The sequence below is a fragment of the Scyliorhinus torazame genome, chromosome 5 (assembly GCF_047496885.1).
Source record: "Scyliorhinus torazame isolate Kashiwa2021f chromosome 5, sScyTor2.1, whole genome shotgun sequence".
NCBI lineage: Eukaryota > Metazoa > Chordata > Chondrichthyes > Carcharhiniformes > Scyliorhinidae > Scyliorhinus > Scyliorhinus torazame.
This window is the reverse complement of record NC_092711.1, coordinates 222,572,183-222,593,573: the sequence shown is the minus strand read 5'-3', so window position 1 is coordinate 222,593,573 and position 21,391 is coordinate 222,572,183. Positions and strand designations below refer to the sequence as shown.

The following is a 21,391-nucleotide window of genomic DNA, read 5'->3' as shown; positions in this document are numbered from 1 at the left end:
GTGAATCTGGTGAGGCCTCTCACAAGATTCAACGGCCTCGTCCAACAACACGCCGTGTGCGACCAGGCCACTGAATCGCGCCCAAGATGTTTTGGAGAAGTTTTACAAAACTCTAGCAGAGTATTTTAACATTCAACATGGCAGTCTGGTCTGGGGACCTGAGCATGAAATGTAAAAGTAAGCTGCCAGAATTGTCAACACTGCTGATAAAATCATTGGTAGACAGCAGGCACCTATAATTTAACAATGCAGTTAAGAGGAGAGCTCAGGCCATCTTCAGTGATCCCTCTCACTCTTTTATGTCATCGATTTGAAAGGCTCCCTTTGGGTCGTCACTTTAGAATGCCTATTGTCAGGAGAAATCGGTTTGAGAGGTATTTTGTTCCTCGTACCATAATCTTACTAAATAACAACTTAAATTGAACTTTTTGTTTTTATTTATGTTAACTGCAGCAAATGCTTTAATAGCAGAGGACAATATGTTATGTTTGTATGGTATGGGTGCATGTTGCATATGCACAAATGTATGAAAGTAGACATACGTTAAATATTTACTGTTTTTAACTGATCACTGCATGATTATATGTTATACTACAGGTGAAGTCCAGGACAAATTTCCACTTTTGTGTGGACAATAAAGCTTTATCCTGCTCTTCACAGTCCACCATCTCGAATTTTCTGTATTCTGCTTATGTTTTCCTGTTCGTTGAGATGTTGTGTGCCTTGGAGTCTTGCCTTAACATTAATTCCCACAAGGAATTCAGCATAAACTCAAGGAAAATAAACTGGGTGACTAATGGTTCGAAATGAAATAGAATAAGATATCACCATCTGAAGGTTTGCTTCTATCAAATTTACTCAAGTTTTGTTAAGCAAAAACTATTTGTTGCCGGAAAAATCTTAATTCTTTAACAAAGTGTCCATTCAACAAGACAGAAGAATGCTGTTTTTCAGTGATCCATATCCAACTGATCATTAGGCACAGCGGGAAGCAGACCACCCAACATGACAGAGTTCCTTAGTCAACGCCAGCTTATTTGACCTCATCAAGTATAATGATGGGGAAAGCTACAACTGAAGTCAGTACTCTTAGGATACAGAGAGCATAGAAACTAGGCAGGAGTTCCACTCATCGTCCCCATGATGTAAAGAGTCCTTGAGCAATCGTACTATTTGGGGTGACACACATTCTGCCATTTCACAGAAGGAAGACTGCCTTTGGATAAGGATGCCAGCAACAAACACGTCTTCAGAACGAGTGTTAAAAATGTAATGGAATAAAGGAACATAATAATGTAACAACAAACTGGAATCAGTAAATGTGTTACTCACTTGAGAATCCCTGTCCATAGTGATGGCAAAATAGTACTCTCTTCTTGGATACCTGCGCTCGCAGATAAACACCTGGTTACATATTCTCCCCTTCTCTCCAGTTTGTTTGGTGTATAGTTTTTTCCCAATCATCTTTGAAGCAATATCCCGGACTTCCTCTGGGCTGCAACAAAATTCATGTTTTACATAAAAGCTGAGCGATAAAGCAAAACTAAAACTGATGGTCATGGATACGAGAAAATAACTTTTCTTCCCTTTCGAAACTTAAATATCTATGGCACCCGAAGATGCATGCATGAAACATCCTAAAAGATTTTAGCTCAATCGTAGAATCGTACGAATCCCCATTTGGCATATCGAGTCTGTACCGACCCAAGGAAAGAGTACCATTTCTGGCCCGCGATCGGGGCCCACCAATCGGCGGGCCTCCTTCTGCGCCCCCCCCCCCCCTCCCCCCCCCAAGCGTTCCCGCAGAGTTCCCGCCGGCAGCGACCTGGGGTGGACGGCGCCATCGGGAACCTGTCGTTGAGTAGCGACCGCTCGGCCCATCCGGGGGGGGGGGGGGGGGGGGGGGGGGGGGGGGTGAATGGCTAAAGATAATTTTAAAAAGTGAGAAAAAACACACATTATCAACAGCACAGTACATAGAGAGAATTACGCACATTATTCTAAGATGCTTACCTGATGCTTAAGCACAGAATTTTGACTCATGTCAACACCATGGCTTCCATCCCATATCTAGAGTTCCCATATTTTAGTTCAATAATTATAGAAAATGCAACAGGGACTGATTTTTTTGTTGCATTAAATATTCTAAAAATTTGCACAATTTGTCATCTAGCAGTCCTGTTATTAAAATGAACTAAACAAGAAAGTATTAAAATATCAACATCACAGAGTATTAGGCCGCTATGGCATAAAAGGCGATCATTCAGCTCATTGAGTTCCTGCCGGCCCTCTGTAGAATGTCATATAACCCCCGATTCTGCTCTAAAAATTCAAGGTTAGCACTGAAACCTAAATAGAAACAGAGTTCTAACGCTGCTAACCGAAAGTACTCATCTTTGTTACAGACAGGAGAGGGGTCAATTTAAACGGCCCTCATTTCACCCCCATTTCATTTACCTTTCACCCCCTCTCCGTAAACAAAAAGGTGTTTTGATTTGCTTCCCAACCCCTCAGTTTTGGTGTGGTCCAATTTTCTGTTAAATTCGTGATAGAATTAACTCAGAAGTTTGGTTTATTGGCAACATGGGAGAAGGGTAGCAACTTTGCCTCCATTTCACTCAGACAATAAAAGTGAGAGAAAAAAGATTTACAGGGCAAAGACCAGAGAAAATAACTATTGTTTCACGTGTATCCAGAGTCCAGCATCAAGTCCAATCGTGAATTCCTTCACAGAGGTCGGATGGGTGAACTGATGCAGGGTAAATTCACTTTACCAGCAGAGGTGACTTCTGCAATGCAATAGGCACACAGAGATGAATTAGTCTAATAGAAACAGCGCAGATGGGGCCAGGCATTCAAACCTGGACCGAACCCCTTTACTGTGCTGCTATTTGGTAGATGGAAAAATGGCAGACTGAGCTTTGCACTGCAGCAGGACAGTATAATGAGTTCTCCCAGCTAGATTTAGATTTGTCACGTGTACTGAGGTACAGTGAAATGTATTGTTCTGCGTACAGTCCAGGAAGACCTTCCCATACGTGAAACAAATAGGACATACGATAAATACACAATGTAAATACACAGCCATTGGGTGAAGCATACGGAGTGGAGTGCTACTCAGTAGAGAAGATGCGTGGAGGTCAGTTCAGTCCATAAGAGGGTCATTCAGAAGTCTGGTAACAGCGGGGAAGAAGCTGTTTTTGAATCGGTTAGTGCATGTTCTCAGACTTCTGTATCTCCTGCCCCATGGAAGAAGTTGGAAAAGAGAATAACATGGGTGGGAGGAGTCTTTAATTATGCTGCCCGCATTCCCAAGGCAGGGGGAGGTGTAGATAGAGTCAATAGATGGGAGGTGGGTTCACGCGATGGACTGGGCTGTGCTCACGACTCTCTGTAGTTTCTGACAGTCTTGGGAGGAGCAGTTGCCATACCAAGCTGTGATGCAGCCAGATAGGATACTTTCTATGGTGCATCTCTAAAAATTGCAAGAGTCATGACATCCCAACTCTCCACATCACCTTTGGCAAAGGATGTGTTTTCCTCATCTGGGTCCCAAATTTTTTTAATATCCCAGCATTCTCACCGTGTCTGCGTGGGTTTCCTCCGGGTACTCTGGTTTCCACCCACAAGTCCCAAAAGACATTCTGTTAAGTAATTTGGACATTCTGAATTCTCCCTCCGTGTACCTGAACAGGCGCCAGAATATGGCGTTGAGGGACTTTTCACGGTAACTTCATTGCAGTGTTAATGTAAGCCTACTTGTGACAATAAAGATTATATATTTAAAAAATTACAAAGTGCAAGGAAGGTTGCAGGGCTTTTTGTCCAAGCAGACTACTAGACTCCAGTTGGCCAGCCTGGGTTCTGGAATGCAGATGGCTTTTGAATAGTGCTCTTTGAAGTTGGTCACTGCAGTCCACAGTCATTGGTATCTCTTCAGTCATAATGAGGTATGAGTTTCTGCAATACTGCCATACTAGTTCTTATTGTTTGACAGACACAGCTTCAACCATTTTGAAAGGTGCCATTGTCCAGTTTTTTTAATTTTCAAAATTAGTCGTGATATTATCTTCGTATGTATTTTTTTTTTTTAATGAGGTCTTAGTGCTAATTCACTACAAAGAGGCCACACTAATCAACGTTAAAATAGTTTGAAATTTCACTGAAGTCGTTTTATCTGCCAGGCGTTTTGTACGAGTGTTAATTTCCAGTGCAACAAGATGTTAGCATTGTAGGAAAAAAAGCATAAAAGTAGTGTTGCACGACAGTATAATAATTGCTTCAATTGAAATAAATTCCCAGTCAAATCCTTCCACTATTTGACAATTTTAAAATATACAGTAGTACGGTGGCAATATCAGGATTAGTATAGAACCAAGATTAGTAATCGATCACTGTGAATTCATCCCGAAATTAAAATGCTACTATGGCAGTTCAGAATTTTATTTTATTTTAAATCAGGAAATAAAAATTTGGTTTCAGCAAATGTGACCATGAAGATGTTGAATTGTCATTAAACAGCACACTGGTTCATAAATATCTTTTGATGAAGGAAGCCTGCCATTATTACCCAGTCTCATCTCTATATAACTGTAGGTCCCAGCTCAATTTGGGACTACCATTAAAGTGATCAATCAGTTGTATGAAGCAGCAAGGCACCTTCACCACATGAACTGCAGCAAGTGCAAGGCAGCAGCTAACCATCACCAGCTCATCAGAGCAGGTAGGGATGGGTAATAAGACAGAAAACAACCCAATAAACCTTGACTAGTCAAATTATTAAAATATACAATTTTACTTCACTGGCATAATTGAAAAATAAATCCATGACTAAGTAATGCAAATCAAAGGCCATTATTACAATAGTTCATTTTATGTGAAAACAATTTTTAAAAATAGATTAAAACGGACAGCGAGTCAAAGAAACAAATTTTAGTGGAGGTAACGAAAACTTGGTCAAAAAAATGATTTTGAAGAAGTCGTAAAGGAGGTCATTCAGATGGAGAGATTAAAGAAGGGAACTCCAGAGTTTAATAGCCACCAGTGATGGAGTCAGCTCAGAGTCAGTGTCATGGAGAGTTGCGTGGCATTCCACAAACTGCAAGAAACAGGACATCTGACTCACGTAATCTACATTGTGCAGGGACTAGCGTGATTTATTACTGATTGCAACTCCACGGCTCTTCATAGACACACAGGTGCAGGCCATTCAGCCCATCGAGTCTGCTCCGCCATCCAGTATGATCATGGTTCATAATCCATTTCAATGTCTTTTTCCACACTATCTCTATATTCCTCTACGTCATTGGCATTTAGAAATCTGTCAATCTCTACTTTTAACATACTCTATGACTGAACATTCACAGCTCTTTGGGGTAGAGAATACCAAAGATCCAAAATCCTCTGGGTAAAAATATTTCTCCTTATTCTGAAATCGTGTCCCCTGGTTCTAGACTCCCCAACCAGCAGAAACATCTTACCTGCTTCTACCCTGTCTATCCCTTTGTGAAGTATTTTGTAGGTTTCAATGAGATCACTTCTCATTCTTCGAAACTCTAGAGAATACGGGCCCAGTTTCCCCAACCTCTCTTCATAGAACAGTCCCGCCATCACGGAAAAAGTCATTGCACTCCCTTGATGGTACTAATATCCTTCCTAAGGTAAGGGAGTCAAAACACAGTACTCCAGGTGTGGTCGAACCAAGGTTATACTCAATTGAAGCAAGACTTCCCTACTCAAACCCTCTTGCGAAAACAGCAGCATTCCATTAGTCTTCCTAATTGCCTGTGGCACCTGCATGTTAGTCTTCAGTGTCTTGTTGACGAGAACATCCAGGTACAGGATTGGATACAGAACTGGCTCGGTCACAGAAGGCAAAGGGTAGCAGTAGAAGGGTGTTTTTCCTGAATGGACGGTTGTGACTAGTGGTGTTCCACAGGGACCCGTGCTGGGGCCTCTGCTGTTTGTAGTATACATAAGCAACTTGGAGGAAAATGTCGCTGATCTGATTAGTAAATTAGCGGATAACACCAAGGTTGGTGGAGTGGCAGAGAATGTTGAGGATTGTCAGAGGATACAGCAGGACAGAGATAGGTTGGAGACTTAGGCAGAGAAATGGCAAATGGAGTTTAATCCAGGCAAATGTGAGGTAATGCATTTTGGTAGGTCGAACACAGAGGGGAAATATACCGTAAATGGCAAAACTCTGAGGAATATAGAAAGTCAGAAAGATCTGGGCGTGCAGGTCCACAGATCTTTGAAGGTGGCAACACAAGTGGACAAGGATGTCAAGAAAGCATATGGAATGCTTGCCTTCATTGGACGGGGCATAGAGTATAAAAACTGGCAAGTCATGCTACAGTTGAATAGAAACTTGGTACGGCCGCACTTGGAATATTATGCACAATTCTGATCACCACACTACCAGAAGGATGTGGAGGCTTTGGAGAGGGTACAGAGGTTTACCAGGCTGTTGCCTGGTCTGGAGGATATTAGCCATGTGGAGAGGCTGAATAGACTCGGACTGTTTTCATGGGGCAGCACGGTAGCACATTTGCTTCACAGCTCCAGGGTCCCAGGTTCAATTCCCAGCTTGGGTCACTGTCTGTGCGGAGACTGTACGTTCTCCCCGTGTGCGCGTGGGTTTCCTCCGGGTGCTCCGGTTTCCTCCCACAGACCAAAGATGTGCCGGTTAAGTAGGATGCTCTTTCCAAGGGCCGGTACAGACTCACTGGGCTGAATGGCCTCCTTCTGCACTGTAAATTCTATGATATGATTCTATGATTAGAAAGACAGAGGTTGAGGGGTGACCTGATAGAAGTCTACAAGATTATGAGGGGCATGGATAGAGTGGATGGGCAGGCACTCTTTCCCAGGTGGAGGGGTCAGTCACCAGGGGGTATAGGCTTAAGGTCCGTGGGGCAAAGTTTAGAGGAGATGTGCGAGGCAGGTTTTTTATGCAGAGCGTGGTGAGTGCCTGGAACGCGTTGCCAGGGGAGGTTGCGGAAAAAGATACATTAACGGCGTTCAAAAGGCATCTTGACAAACACATGGATAGGATGGGTATAGAGGGATAAGGCACAAGGAAGTGCTGAGGATTTTGGCAAAGGTTGGTATCATGACCGGTACCGCTTGGAAGGCTGAAGGGCTTGTTCCTGTGTTGTATTGTTCTTTGTACTTTTGTACATCTATACTTTCTAATCTCTTACTATTTAAGAAATACTCTGCGCATGCATCTGTTCCTCCTATCAAATTGGACTACCTCACATTTTTCCACATTATATTCCACCTGCCACATTTGCCCAAATGCTCTGGAAGAATATCTTTAACTGCCAGTAAATGTGTACGGTAATTCAATTGTAAGCATTTGTTACATCTCCACCCAGTGTGAAAACTAGATATTACAGCTGCCTAACTAATAGCTGAGCAGATACTGGTAGGAAAAAATTCTTATTAACTTTACAAAAGCAAAATCCTACAGATGCTGGAAATCTGAAATAAACACAAAATGCTGGAAATGCTTCGCAGATCTGACAGCGTCTGTGGAAAGAGAAAGTGCTCATGTTTCAGGCCGATGACCTTTCATCAGAAACCTTGAATTCACTGCCACTTCTGATCCAGCAATGTCAACCTTGAAAAAGTTCCACTCTTCTCTGATGGAATTTCCATTTGTACTTACAACTTATTTAAATTTAATATGATAGCTTGAGCCCCGAGGTACAACTCTAGGCAACCTTTAAATTTCAAACTTTCAAACTTCCCAGGGGCCAGGTTACTAAACTCTCCCTCCAATGTCAGACCAAGACTAACACAAGAAAACAGATCACTATCTCACTCCTCAGCCTGAGCAGTGCCAGTGACTTTAACACATCCAGGCTGTGTTGAGTGGGCCGGTGGGGGAGCAGGGAGTGAGAGGGAGAAATTCGGGCTGGGTCCTCACATGTTTCTAGCATCACCAGTGAAGGGAGCACACAAGCAGGTGTCAGTTTTGGCAGTATTGGACTCAGGTCCTGCTGTGGTGTCACCCATGGAATTTTAGCCCTGCCTAATTCAGCACCTTCAAGTGAAGATGAGCAAAGTTTGAAGGGTCAAAAATAAATCGCAGCCATTTTGCCTTATATTGATACAAATTTCTCCAACACTAAAACATTAGTAGTCAGAGTTGTGTGTGTATGATAGAAGAATTAAAGCACACATTGCTGCTTTGTTTGACCAGAAAGCAACTTGGTACTCTCCCTGTGCATGAAGCTCAAAAGGAATGCCACCCACAGAGCAATCTTGCTATTTTCACAAAAATAGAAATAGAAATGTTCAAGACACCTAAGGTATCACTCGTGGCTGCACGAGATAGGAGACTACCAGACTCGCCTAACTCCTATATCCTGCCTTTTCCTTGACCTAAACAAATCTTTTCTCTTCAGATAATTATCCAATTCACTTTTGAATGCCTTGATTGAATCTGCTTTACCACGCTCTCAGGAAGTGCAGTCCAGATCCTAACCACCCACTGCGAGAAAAGGTTTTTACTCAGGTCACCGTTCTTGTCTTGCCAATCACTTTAAACCGGTTTCCATTGGATATCGGTCTTTGCACCAATGGGAGGCTTCTCCTCATCTGCTCTGTGCAGACCCCTCATGGGCCGGTTTAGCACAGGCCTAAAGAGTTGGCTTTTAAAGTAGACCAAGCAGGCCAAGCAGCACTGCTTCAATTCCCGTACCAGCCTCCCCGAACAGGCGCCGGAATGTGGCGACTAGGGGCTTTTCACAGTAACATCATTTGAAGCCTACGTGAGACAATAAGCGATTTTCATTTCATTTCAAGCACCTTAGAACAGTCCCAGTTTCACCAACCCATCCATATACCTGAAGTTCCTCATCCCTGGAGCCATTTTCATGAATGCTTTCACATCCTTTCAAAGGTGTGGCGCACAGAACTGGACACAATACTCCAGCTGAGGCCAAACCAGTGTCTTATACAACTTTACCATAACTTCCTCGCTTTTGTACTTTTTGCCTCTATTATATAGCCCGGGATTCCCTTATGCTTTATTAATCGTGCTCTCAACCTTCAATGATATGTGTACATTTTTTGGGCAGCACAGTGGATACCTTTGGGGCTTCACAGAGCCAGGGTCCCAGGTTTGATTCCCCGCTGGGTCACTGTCTGTGTGGAGTCTGCACGTTCTCCCAGTGTCTGCGTGGGTTTCCTCCCACAGTCCAAAGACGTGCAGGTTAGGAGGATTGGCCATGCTAAATTACCCTTAGTGTCCAAAAAGGATAGAAGGAGTTACTGGGTTATGGGGACAGGGTGGAAGTGAGAGCTTAAATGGGTCGGTGCAGACTTGATGGGCCGAATGGCCTCCTTCTGCACTATATGTCCTATGGTCTATACTCACTGGTTCCTCTGCTCCTGCATCCCCTTAAGAATTATATCCATTATTTATTATTGTATTGCTCTGCATTCCTCCTACCAAAATGCATCACTGCTCAACATTAAATTTGATCTATCTGCCACATGTCTGCTCATTCTATCAACCTATCTATCTTCCTTTGAAGATTTACACTATCCTCCTCACAGTTTACAATGTATTCAAGTTTAATATCATCTGCAAATTTTCAAATTGTGCTATGTACCCAATCAAGGTCAATAATATATATCAAGAAAAGCCGAGGGCCTAACACCAGCCCCGAGGGAATCCCACGTCTAAACTTTCCTCTAAAACAGCAATTCACCAAACTCAATGGCCGGGATTCTACGAGCCTCCGTGCCAAAATCGCGCTCGGCGCGGGGGTGGAGAATGGGGCCTCAGACCCGAGACTGGGTCCGACGCTGGGACGCGAACCTCCGGCAACCAGAGAAGCGATTCTCCGCAGTCGACCGGCCGGGTTCCTGCCAGCGTGGTTCACGTATTGTTCCACGCGGCGGGAGCTTGGCGTCGCGGCTGCGGTGGCCGTCCTGATGGGGGGCGGGTGGGGGGGGGGGGGAGATCAATCTTCGGTGGGGGGCCTCCACGACGGCCAGGCCCGCGATCTGCGGGAGTGTGCGATCTGGGGGGCCAACCTTCTTCCGCAGCCGGCCGCATGCGCGGACCTGCGGCCGGGAGTGCATGGAACACTCCGGTGCTGTGCTGGCCATCGGAGTCGCTGGGCCAAGAGGCCCGTTGACGCCGGCGTGAAGCACGTGTTTTGGGAGAATTCCGTCCCATATTTCCTGTCTTTTAGTCAATGTTGTATCTTTGCTGCTAATGTATTTTTATTGCATGAATGCTAACTTTGTTCACAGTCTGTTATGTGGCATTTTAACTCACTATTACCTCATCAAAAAACTCAAAGAAGTTAGTCAAACACGATTTGCTCTTAATTCATGCCTTAGTAAATTGACATTTGTCCAAGTGACTGCCAATTGTGTCCCAAATTATCACCACCAAAGTTAAACTAACTGTCGTGTAGTTGCTTGGATTATCCTGAAACACCACCATTTGCAATTCTCCAGTCCTCTGGCACCATCCCTGTATCTAAGGAGGACTGGAAAATTATGACCAGCGCCTCTGCAATTTTCACCCTTACTTCCCTCAGTGTTGTTGGATATATTGCACTCGATCCTGGTGCCTTAACAACTATAAGTACAGCCAGCCTCCTTAATACATCCATTCTTAATCAATTGTTAACCCATCCAATGTCCCAACTATCTCCTCTTTCACAAATGACTTGGGAAACATCTTCTTCCTAGATAAGGTTGGATGCAAAGTACCATATACTATCTCAGCCATGGTTTCCCTGCCAGTGTGCCCCCCCCTCCCATCCACCCGCATCCCCGATCTCATGCATAAATCCCCTTTTTGATCCATAATCGTCCCCACTCCCGTTTACCACTCTTTCACTATCTAGATGTCTTTAGAATACTTTTGGATTCCCTTTTCACTGGGCTGCAAGTCCCTTCTCATACTCTCTCTTTGCTTCCCTTTCATTTTTCAATGAGCCTTCTTCTCAGTTGTACTCTCACCTGACATCTGTCACATGGACCATTTTCCAGCTTTATCATGTTCACTGTCTACCCTATCTTCCAGGGAGCTTTAACTTTGCTTGCTCTACCTTCCACCTGTGAGAATGTACCTTGACTTTACATGAACTATCTCCTCCTAAAAGGCAGCCCATTGACCTGATACAGCTTTGCCTGCTAATTTCGAATCCAATTTATCTGGACCAGATGCTCCACACCCCAGTGAAGTTGGCCCTCCCCTAATTAATTATTCTTACTCTGCATTCTTCCTTGTCCTTTTCTACAGCCAACCTAAACCTTATAATACTATGATCACTGTTCCTCAAATGTTCCACCATTTGACCCACCTCATTACCTAGAACCAGATCCAGCAATGCTTCCCCTTCCTTGCTGGACTGGAAACATACATAGAAAATTCTTCTGAACACACTCTAGAAACCCTTTCCTCCCATAACACTATTACTATCCCAATATATATAAGGATAATTAAAGTCCCTACTATAGCTACTCTGTAATTCTTGCATTTCTCTGTAACTTCTTTGAAAGTTTGTTCTTCAATAATGTTTCCACTAGCTGGTGGCCTGCAGACTATACCCAGCACGGTAATGGCGCCTCAACTGTTTCTCAGCTCTAACCAAGTAGATTTTGTCCATGACCCATCTAGGACATCCTCTCTTTCATTTATTGATATGTTCTCTTTAATCAACAATGTCCCCTCCTCCACTCTTTGTTTTCCTGTCTTTTCTGAACACATTGCATCCTGGAATATTTGGTACCTAGTCCTGCCCTTTATTGTACCGGGTCTTTGTTATCACCAGAACATCATATTTCCAAGTGGTTATCTGTGCCTGCAGCTTACCGACCTTATTAGTCACATTCCATGCATTCACAATACATGCACAGTAACCCCAATTTAGATCTCATTATATTTCTATTAACTCTGATCCCACCTAATTTCCTACAAGTGTTATCTGCCTCTCTCAGTTCTTTGTGCGCCATGACTTTCCTCTCTAATATTACCTCCTGGTTCCCTCACCCCTGTCAACTTAGTTTAAATCATCCTAAATAGCATTAGCAAATCATTCCAAAAGGAAATTGGTCACAACTCTATTCAGGTGCAACCAGTCTGATCTGTGCAGGTGCCATCTCTCCCAGAACATGTCCTGATGACCCAGGAATTAAAGCCCTCCATTCTTCACCATCCCTCCAGCCACACATTCATGTGCTCTATCTTTCAGTTTTTATAATCACTTGCATTTGGTACTGAGACTACCCAGAGACGACTATCTGTCAAGTCATATTTGCTAGTTTCCTTCCTAGCTCCCTAAACTCTGCCTACAGGACCGCAACCCTCCTTCTAACTTTGTTTGTTGATATTGTCACAGCCACTGGCCATTCACCCGCTCACTTCAGAATGCTCTGCACCACTTTGACAACCTTTAATCTGGCACCATTGAGTCAACATATTATGGTTGATTCATATAAGAGGGATACAGACCCGGAAGTGCAGATGGTTTCAGTTTAGCCAGACACCATGATCGGAGCAGGCTTGGAGGGCCTGTTCCTTGTACTTTGTATTGCTCAAGCCACTGTAGATGACAACACTTCCTGCACACAGAGTTCCCCAGAACACAAGAAGTATTCTGCAATTCCCATGTGGTACAGGATGCACAATCCACAGGTCTGAGCTGCACTTTTTAAAAATAAATTTAGAGTATCCAATCATTTTCTTTTTCAATTAAGGGGCAATTTAGCATGGCCAATCCACCTAACCTGCACAACTTTGGGTTGTCGGGATGAAACCCATGCAAACACGGGGAGAATGTGCAAACTCCACACGGACAGTGACCCAGGGCCGGGATTCAAACCCCCTTCCTCATGGCCCTACAAATGTTCTCCCTAGTGCTAATCCAACTCCCTTTTAAAAGCAATGATCAAATCTGTCTCCACCACACTCTTGGGCAGTGCATTCCGGATACTAACTACTCGCTGCATAAAAATATTTTTCCTCATGTTGCTATTGGTCCTTTTAAAAATATCCCTAAATCAGTGTCCTCCGGTTCTCAATTCTTACCCAATTGGGAAGAGTTCCGATCTAATTTAGCTTGACCCCTCATGATTTTGAACGCATCTTTTAACCATTTCTTCTCCAAGGGCAAGAATCCCAGCATCTCCAATTTATTCTTATAAGTGAACTCCCTCATCTCTGTAAGCAGTGTTGTAAGTCTTTTCCGCACCCTTTCTAAACCCTTCAAATAAGATTGCCTTGTTGTTTAGAAAGCATGCCAACAATTCACACTTTCAGGGCAAAGTGAGAGAAAACTGGTAAGGAAAACAAATTGACCACAAATATTGCATCTTTTCTTCAGGAACCCCAAGTTTAGATTACAGATGTTCAATGACTGTACATTCACGTCTTGGAGAAAGTGTATTCTGTAAACGCCCATCGATAAAAAACAAAATTTAAAAAGCTTATTTTCTTGTGACTTGTAAAGCTCACATGAATAACAAATGACAACCTGAGCACTCAGTAGTTCTCCATTAAGAATCCTCTAGTATCAGGCATGTTGCAGAGAATATTCAATCTCACACCTGAAGGGTTCACATTACTAAGACTGTGAAACTATTACTATATTGGCTTTATTTGACAGGAGGTCATGATAAATTTCTCAAAACTGTACTTGGCTGATCAGTGCTATAAACAGCTTACATTATATTCTTTCTCTGATTTATATAAATAAACCAAAAACATTGAACAAGTCATACATCTCATTTCCAAGAAAACATCCACAGGCCACATTATGGAGCCATAGAGTCATATGACACAGGACATGGTTTCCGGCCCATTTACTTCATGCCAGCTCTCGTTGAGCAAAGCAGTCTACCCATTCCCCTGCTCTATATCCATAGCCCTCCAAGTTTATTTCCCTCACGTGCCTATCCAATTTCCTCTTAAAATCATTGATTGTCTCAGCTTCCATAATGCTTGAAGGCAGTGCATTTTATCATTCACTGCATAAAATATTCTTTCTCGCATTCCTCCAGCATTTCTTGCCCTAAATTTAAATGTGACCCCGAGTCCTTGTACCAGCAGCTAATTGAAACAGCTTTTGTCTACCTGAGCTCAACTAGTCACCACTATATGCAATCTCCCCTCAGTTCCCTTTGCTCCAGGGAGGACAAGCTCAGCTTCTCCAACCGAAACGTCTAGCTAAATTCCAACATTCCTGGGACCACTCTGACAAATCCCCTCTGCATGCGCTAAAGTGTGGTGGCCAGAACTGGAAGCAAAGCTCTAATTGCAGCCTAACCAGATCTTTCTTAAGGCTCAGTTTTATGAAGCTCAGGATTCCATGTGCTTTGGTATGTCCTGCCATCTTCAAAGAAGTATGCATATAGATTTCCAGGTCCCTCTGTCCCTGCACAATCTTGAAATCTCCGCCTTTAGTATATTTTGCCTCTCCCTATCCCTTCTGCCAAAACGCATCACCCCAACTTCCGTCTGCCACTTTGTCTGCCCTTTCTGCTATGTGCTGCTGCAGTCAATTAATATCATCCTCATTGTTCGTCACACCTCCAAGTTTGGTATAGTCAGCATATTTTGAAATTCCGTACTCCAAAATCAAAATCATTTATAACAATAAACAGTTGACCCGAGCACTAACTCTTGGGAAACATCAGTGTCTATTCATTATCCTGCAGGCTGATAAACAATTTTCTGCACGAAGGATCACTAATATTGTCCTGCAAGGAGAGTCAGAAGGGGCGAGGTGAACGCCCTCCTGCGGGTGCAGGTGGTCCCTCCTCCTCTGCCCTTCCTCCATTAGGACCCCCAGTGTTGTATTTCATAACCGGTGTGTCCTTTTCCTTAATTCCTGAGCCACCCTGAAAACTGCCACTATGTGCCTGTTGGTCCACTTCACAATAGAATTGGATGCAGGGAGCCCACATATATTGCTCCGTGAAATAACATCCATTCAGCAATTTAATGTTAAATCTGCAGGTTTTTGGTTTGGCACCTCTAGATAAGTTCAAAAGTATGGCAATAAGCAATTATCAGTTTTCAGAAGAATGCATGGTACAAAAATAAAGCTACTGCAGACATGTATTAATTAGCACAGTATCCACTTAGTCCATGTTTCCTTCTTGAGGTGGTGTTTGACACTGCCTGACAGAAGAGCAACATTGCATTGAAAGACTGCATCCTCAGTGAGGGCATGATTACCTTTACCTCTAACTTGCTGAAACCCATGGACCAGTTTCAAATTATCTTGAATAAAAACAGAGACTGAGCTCCTCACCCCCAAAAAAGTATATACATTGTTTCATTCAGCATGTGCCAAGAACACCAAATTACTCACGCAAATGCAAAACTTCAGCCACTTAGAATATTTTTATTGCAATTTTATTTGCAACTTAGTATCAAAATGTACACAACGCAGGGCAGCACATTGGCACAGTGGTTAGCACTGCTGCCTCACGGTACCGAGGACCCGGGTTCGATCCTGGTCCCAGGTCATTATCCGTGTGGAGTTTTCACATTCTCAGTGTCTGCGTAGGTCTCAATCCTACAACCCAAAAAGATGCGCAGGGCAAGTGGATTGGCCATGCTAAAATGCTCCTTAATTGGAATAAAAGAATTGGGCGCTTCAATTTATTTTTTTAATTACACAACAGAAATAAATAAACAAACGACAACCACATCAATAACATATATATCTCAGGTTGTCACCGTATCTGTGGTCATAGTCTTCATAAATACGTTCCTTTATTTACAATGTGTACATAATTACAAAGAGAACATTGTATTTACATTTATCATGATGGGAAGAGTCATGTCGAACCGTTGATATTAGAGGAAAAGTAGGATGTTCTGCTTTCCCAGTTCTTTCTGCGTTTGAGGGGCCTGTGCCCCTCCAGGTGTAGGGCCTTCCTCCCCATGAAATTCACCCCGGAAATTCCGTGAGGTCAGCTGGTGCTGGGTGCTCCGAGGATGAGGTTTCTCTCTCGCTTTTATCAGCTTTCCGGCCGGGTTGCTGGTTGGTTAGCACTGCGGTTGGTTTGGGGGACTTTCTGTCCTTTTGTTGCCCGTTTGGTGGGGTTAAAGGGCCTTAACCAAAGTTCTTAGACGAGAGTCACCTTTTGTGGAACCACACAGGTCATGGCAACCATGGGAAGTCATAGCCACTTAAAATATACATCTGTTTTACGAAAATGTGATCAGTTTAGAATTAATTTAGTAGTGCAAATTTAGAGTACCCAATTCATTTTTTTTTCCAATTAAGGGACAATTTAGTGTGCCAATCCACTTACCCTACACATCTTTGGGTTGTGGAGGCAAAACCCACACAAACACGGAGAGAATATGCAAACTTTACACGGACAGTGACCCAGAGCCAGGATTGAACCTGAGACCTCGGCGTTGAGAAACCACTGCTAGCCACTGCGCCTCTGTGCTGCCCATAGTAGTGAAAATTTAAAATTGCAACAAGATTTTGCACTATTCTGTGTCTCAACAAATGTAGCGCAAAATTAGATTAGGTTTGCTGAAAACAGCTGAAGCGAAGAATAATACTCATGGTTCGGAGGACATAATTGAAATGGTGAATCATACATCTATACGAACACAAGCTTGCTTAAGGATAATACTTCTGAATGACCAAACTTTGCCTAGTTTTTGGCCACGCTGCAGTAGCAAGCAATCATATACAGCAAAGTTAAATGTTCTTAGTTGGAAAAGCATAGGTAAATTTCCTAAATATTGTTCCCGACTTCAGATCAAGTTGTAAAATTAATTTCCCCCATCACTGGAATTATCACTGCTGTAAGATTTTTATGAAACACCCTCTAACAGGGACTGGTTTAGCACAGTGGGCTAAACAGCTGGCTCGTAATGCAAAACAAGGCCAGCAGCCCGGGTTCAATTCCCGCACCGGCCTCCCCGAACAGGCGGCGGAATGTGGCGACTAGGGGCTTTTCACAGAAACTTCGTGAAGCCTACTTGTGACAATAAGCGATTATTATTATTATTATAATAGAGTGCACATTACTACTTTGAGAAGTAAATGAAAGCAATCAGACATCCAATGATAGCTTGTTGAAAATAGAGTTGAAATGGCGGTTTGCAAGGCCGCAGGCCAGGGAATTTTCTTTCTTCTCCCATGTACACAAAGCCTACTCCCGGATAGATTTCTTTGTTCTGGGTAGGGCGCTCATCCCGAGGGTGGAGGAGACGGAGTATTCGGCTATAGCCGTTTCGGACCATGCCCCGCACTGGGTGGAACTGGAGCTGGGAGAGGAGAGGGACCAATGCCCGTTGTGGCGGCTGGATGTGGGACTGCTGGCGGACGAGGTGGTGTGTGGGAAGGTGAGAGGGTGTATCGAAAGGTACTTGGAGGCCAACGACAACGGGGAGGTGCGGGTGGGGGTGGTATGGGAGGCGTTGAAGGCGGTGATCAGGGGAGAGCTAATTTCCATTAGGGCTCATAGGGAGAAGACAGAGGGTATGGAAAGGGAGAGGTTAGTGGGGGAGATTTTGAGAGTGGACAGGAGATACACAGAGGCCCCGGAGGAAAGATTCCTTGGGGAAAGACGACGGCTCCAGACGGAGTTTGACCTGTTGACCACAGGGAAGACGGAGGCACAGTGGAGGAAAGCGCAGGGGGCGACCTACGAGTATGGGGAAAAGGCTAGTCGGATGCTGGCACACCAGCTCCGTAAGAGGATGGCAGCGAGGGAAATAGGGAGAGTCAAAGATGAAAGGGGAGCCACGGTTCGGAGTGCAACGAAAATAAACGAGGTATTCAAGGCCATTTATGAAGAGCTGTACAGATCCCAGCCCCCAGCGGGGGAAGAGGGGATGAGACGATTCCTAGATCAGCTGAGATTCCCGAGAGTGGAGGAGCAAGAGGTGGCTGGTTTGGGGGCACCAATTGGGTTGGAGGAGCTGAGCAAGGGTTTGGGGAGCATGCAGGCGGGGAAGGCCCCGGGACCGGCCGGATTCCCGGTGGAGTTCTACAGGAAGTACGCAGACCTGTTGGCCCGGCTACTGGTGAGGACCTTTAATGAGGCAAGAGAGGAGGGGACCCTGCCCCCGACAATGTCGGAAGCGACAATTTCTTTGATCCTAAAGCGGGACAAGGACCCACTGCAATGTGGATCGTACAGGCCGATCTCGCTCCTCAATGTGGATGCAAAGTTGCTGGTAAAAGTGCTGGCCACGAGGATCGAGGACTGTGTCCCGGGGGTAATCCACGAGGACCAGACGGGATTTGTAAAGGGCAGGCAACTAAACACCAATGTGCGGCGGCTCTTAAACGTGATAATGATGCCATCGGAGGAGGGAGAGGCGGAGATAGTGGCAGCCATGGACGCGGAGAAGGCCTTTGACCGAGTAGAGTGGGAGTACCTCTGGGGAGGTGCTGCGTAGGTTTAGGTTCGGTGTAGGGTTTATCACCGGTTAAGCTCCTTTACAGAGCCCCGATGGCGAGTGTAGTGACAAACCGGCGGAGGTCGGAGTACTTTCGACTGTACCGAGGGACGAGGCAGGGGTGCCCCCTGTCCCCCCTGTTGTTCGCATTGGCGATCGAACCATTGGCCATGTCATTGAGGGAGTCTAATAAATGGAGGGGGGTGGTCCGAGGGGGAGAAGAGCATCGGGTGTCGCTATATGCGGATGACCTGTTGCTGCACGTGGCGGATCCAATGGAGGGGATGGTGGAGGTCATGCAGACTCTAAGGGAGTTTGGGGAGTTTTCGGGCTATAAGCTCAATGTAGGGAAGAGTGAGCTCTTTGTATTACAGGTGGGGGACCAAGAAAGAGGGATAGGGGACCTACCGCTGAGGAGGGCGGAGGGGAGCTTTCGGTATCTGGGGATCCAGATAGCCAGGAGTTGGGGGACCCTACATAAACTGAATCTGACGAGGTTGGTGGAGCAAATGGAGGAGGATTTCAAAAGATGGGACATGTTACCGCTCTCGCTGGAGGGTAGAGTGCAGTCGGTCAAAATGGTGGTCCTTCCGAGGTTTCTGTTTGTGTTTCAGTGCCTTCCCATCGTGATCACTAAGGCCTTTTTTAAGAGAGTAGGCAGGAGTATTATGGGGTTTGTGTGGGTGAATAAGACCCCGAGAGTAAGGAGAGGGTTGCTGGAATGCAGTAGGGACCGAGGAGGGTTGGCGCTGCCATACCTGGGGAGCTACTACTGGGCAGCAAATGTGGCGATGATCCGCAAGTGGGTTATGGAGAGAGAGGGGGCGGCATGGAAGAGGATGAAGATGGCGTCCTGTAAAGGAACGAGCCTGGGGGCGTTGGTGACGGCACCGCTGCCGCTCTCACCGACAAAGTATACCACGAGCCCAGTGGTGGCGGCAACGCAAAGGATCTGGGGCCAGTGGAGACGGCACCGGGGTGCAATGGGAGCATCGGTGTGGTCCCCGATCAGGGGTAACCACCGGATTGTCCCGGGGAAGATGGACGGGGAGTTCCAGAGCTGGCATCGGGCGGGGATTGGAAGAATGGGGGACCTGTTCATCGACGGGACGTTTGTGAGCCTAGGGGCACTGGAGGAGATGTTCGAGTTACCCCCGGGAAATGCCTTTAGATATATGCAGGTGAGGGCTTTTGTGAGGCGACAGGTGAGGGAATTCTCGTTGCTCCCGGCACAAGAAGTTCAAGATAGGGTGATCTCGTGTGCATGGGTCGGGGAGGGCAAGGTGTCGGAAATACACCAGGAGTTGAAAGAAAAGGGGGAAGCGCTGGTAGAAGAGTTGAAGGGTAAATGGGAGGAGGAGATCGAGGAAGGTCTGTGGCCTGATGCCCTAGGAAGGGTTAATTCCTCCTCCTCGTGTGCCAGGCTCAGCCTGATACAATTTAAGGTGGTCCACAGAGCGCACTTGACGGGGGCGAGGTTGAGTAGGTTCTGTGGGGTAGAGGACAGATGTGGAAGGTGCTCAGGGAGCCCGGCGAACCATGTCCATATGTTTTTGTCATGCCCGGCACTGGAGGGGTTCTGCAGAGGAGTGGCGGGAGCAATATCTCAGGTGGTGAAAGTCCGGGTCAAGCCAAGCTGGGGGCTAGCAATATTTGGAGTAGTGGACGAGCCGGGAGTGCAGGAGGCGAAAGAGGCCGGCATTCTGGCCTTTGCGTCCCTAGTAGCCCGCGAAGGATCTTGCTAATGTGGAAGGAGGCGAAGCCCCCCAGCCTGGAGGCCTGGATAAATGATATGGCTGGGTTCATAAAGTTGGAGAAGATTAAGTTCGCCTTGAGAGGGTCTGCGCAGGGGTTCTACAGGCGGTGGCAACCGTTCCTAGAGTATCTCGCTGAGCGTTAGAGGAAGGTCGGTCAGCAGCAGGAGCAACCTTGGGGGGGGGGGCAACGTCCTGGGAGGGGGGGAGAAAGGGGGGACTGCCTGGGAGGGTGGATGAGCTAACATGAAGGGTTGGGGAAACTGGCACGTACGGGTGAGAGCCAGTGTACAAAGCTGTGTAAATATATCATTTTGCCATGTATACATCTTGCTCTGCGCGATTTCTCGGGTTTTTTTTGTTACGGGGTGGGGGGGTAATTGTTTGTAAGGGAGAAAAATTGTGTTAAAAAACTTTAATAAATATATTTTTCTTAAAAAAGAAAATAGAGTTGAAGAGCATCAAATAGCTGGTTTTTGAAATGTTGCATTAAAGCTGGGTAATAATCATGCCCTTTATCAATTATGTTAACAGGGAGTATTAAATCATCTATACTACAAAAAAAAAAAATGACTACATGTGAACTCAACAAGTCATTATCACTTTTTGGAAGAATACATGGTGTTATAATCAATAATCTGCATCCAACAGAGCGATTTTTCAAATAGACCACTTCTTCACTCTTTTCTGCCACCGAGTGGCATTTCAGGGAGTTGACAAATACATCTGAAATGCTGATGCTACAATCAAACACTGTACAAAATCACCGATTAGTGATCTAATGGGAGAGTTCTGCCATCTGTTTGATGAAATTCAGACAGACATAACACCTGCTACAATCATTTGAAGATTGAATGGCTTTTAGCAGAATAAATTTACACCTTCAATGTCAAAAGATGGCAGATTAAAGTGGCACCACAACTGGTTCATAGAAGATACCAGATAATGGAACAAATAAACCTCAGGGAGAATGGAGCAGAAACAAATATGGACGGATTACAGCAGTGTCCAGGACAGTGGGGCTAGGACATTGAAGGGTGGGGAAAAATTAAAACAAAGTCAAATCAACTTCCTTCTTAACACATAATTGAAATGTCATTGAGGTACTCAACATTACAAGGGATATCTCAAGGTCACTGCCATGTTTGTGCTGCAATACAACCAAGAATCTGCAAAAGACTACATTGCGTGAAACATAGCTCCTGGTTGA

The 21,391-nt window shown here is 45.1% G+C and overlaps 1 protein-coding gene across 1 annotated transcript in view; it reads right to left on the bottom strand.

Annotated features, from left to right (window-relative positions):
* Nucleotides 1–21,391, bottom strand: part of LOC140420961 (succinate--CoA ligase [ADP-forming] subunit beta, mitochondrial-like) — a 182,489-nt gene that overhangs the window by 137,122 nt on the left and 23,976 nt on the right. Inside the window, exon 4 of the mRNA XM_072505164.1 lies at nucleotides 1,333–1,495. Coding sequence (XP_072361265.1) covers nucleotides 1,333–1,495 — 163 coding nt within the window. The remainder of the gene's footprint in view (nucleotides 1–1,332; nucleotides 1,496–21,391) is intronic.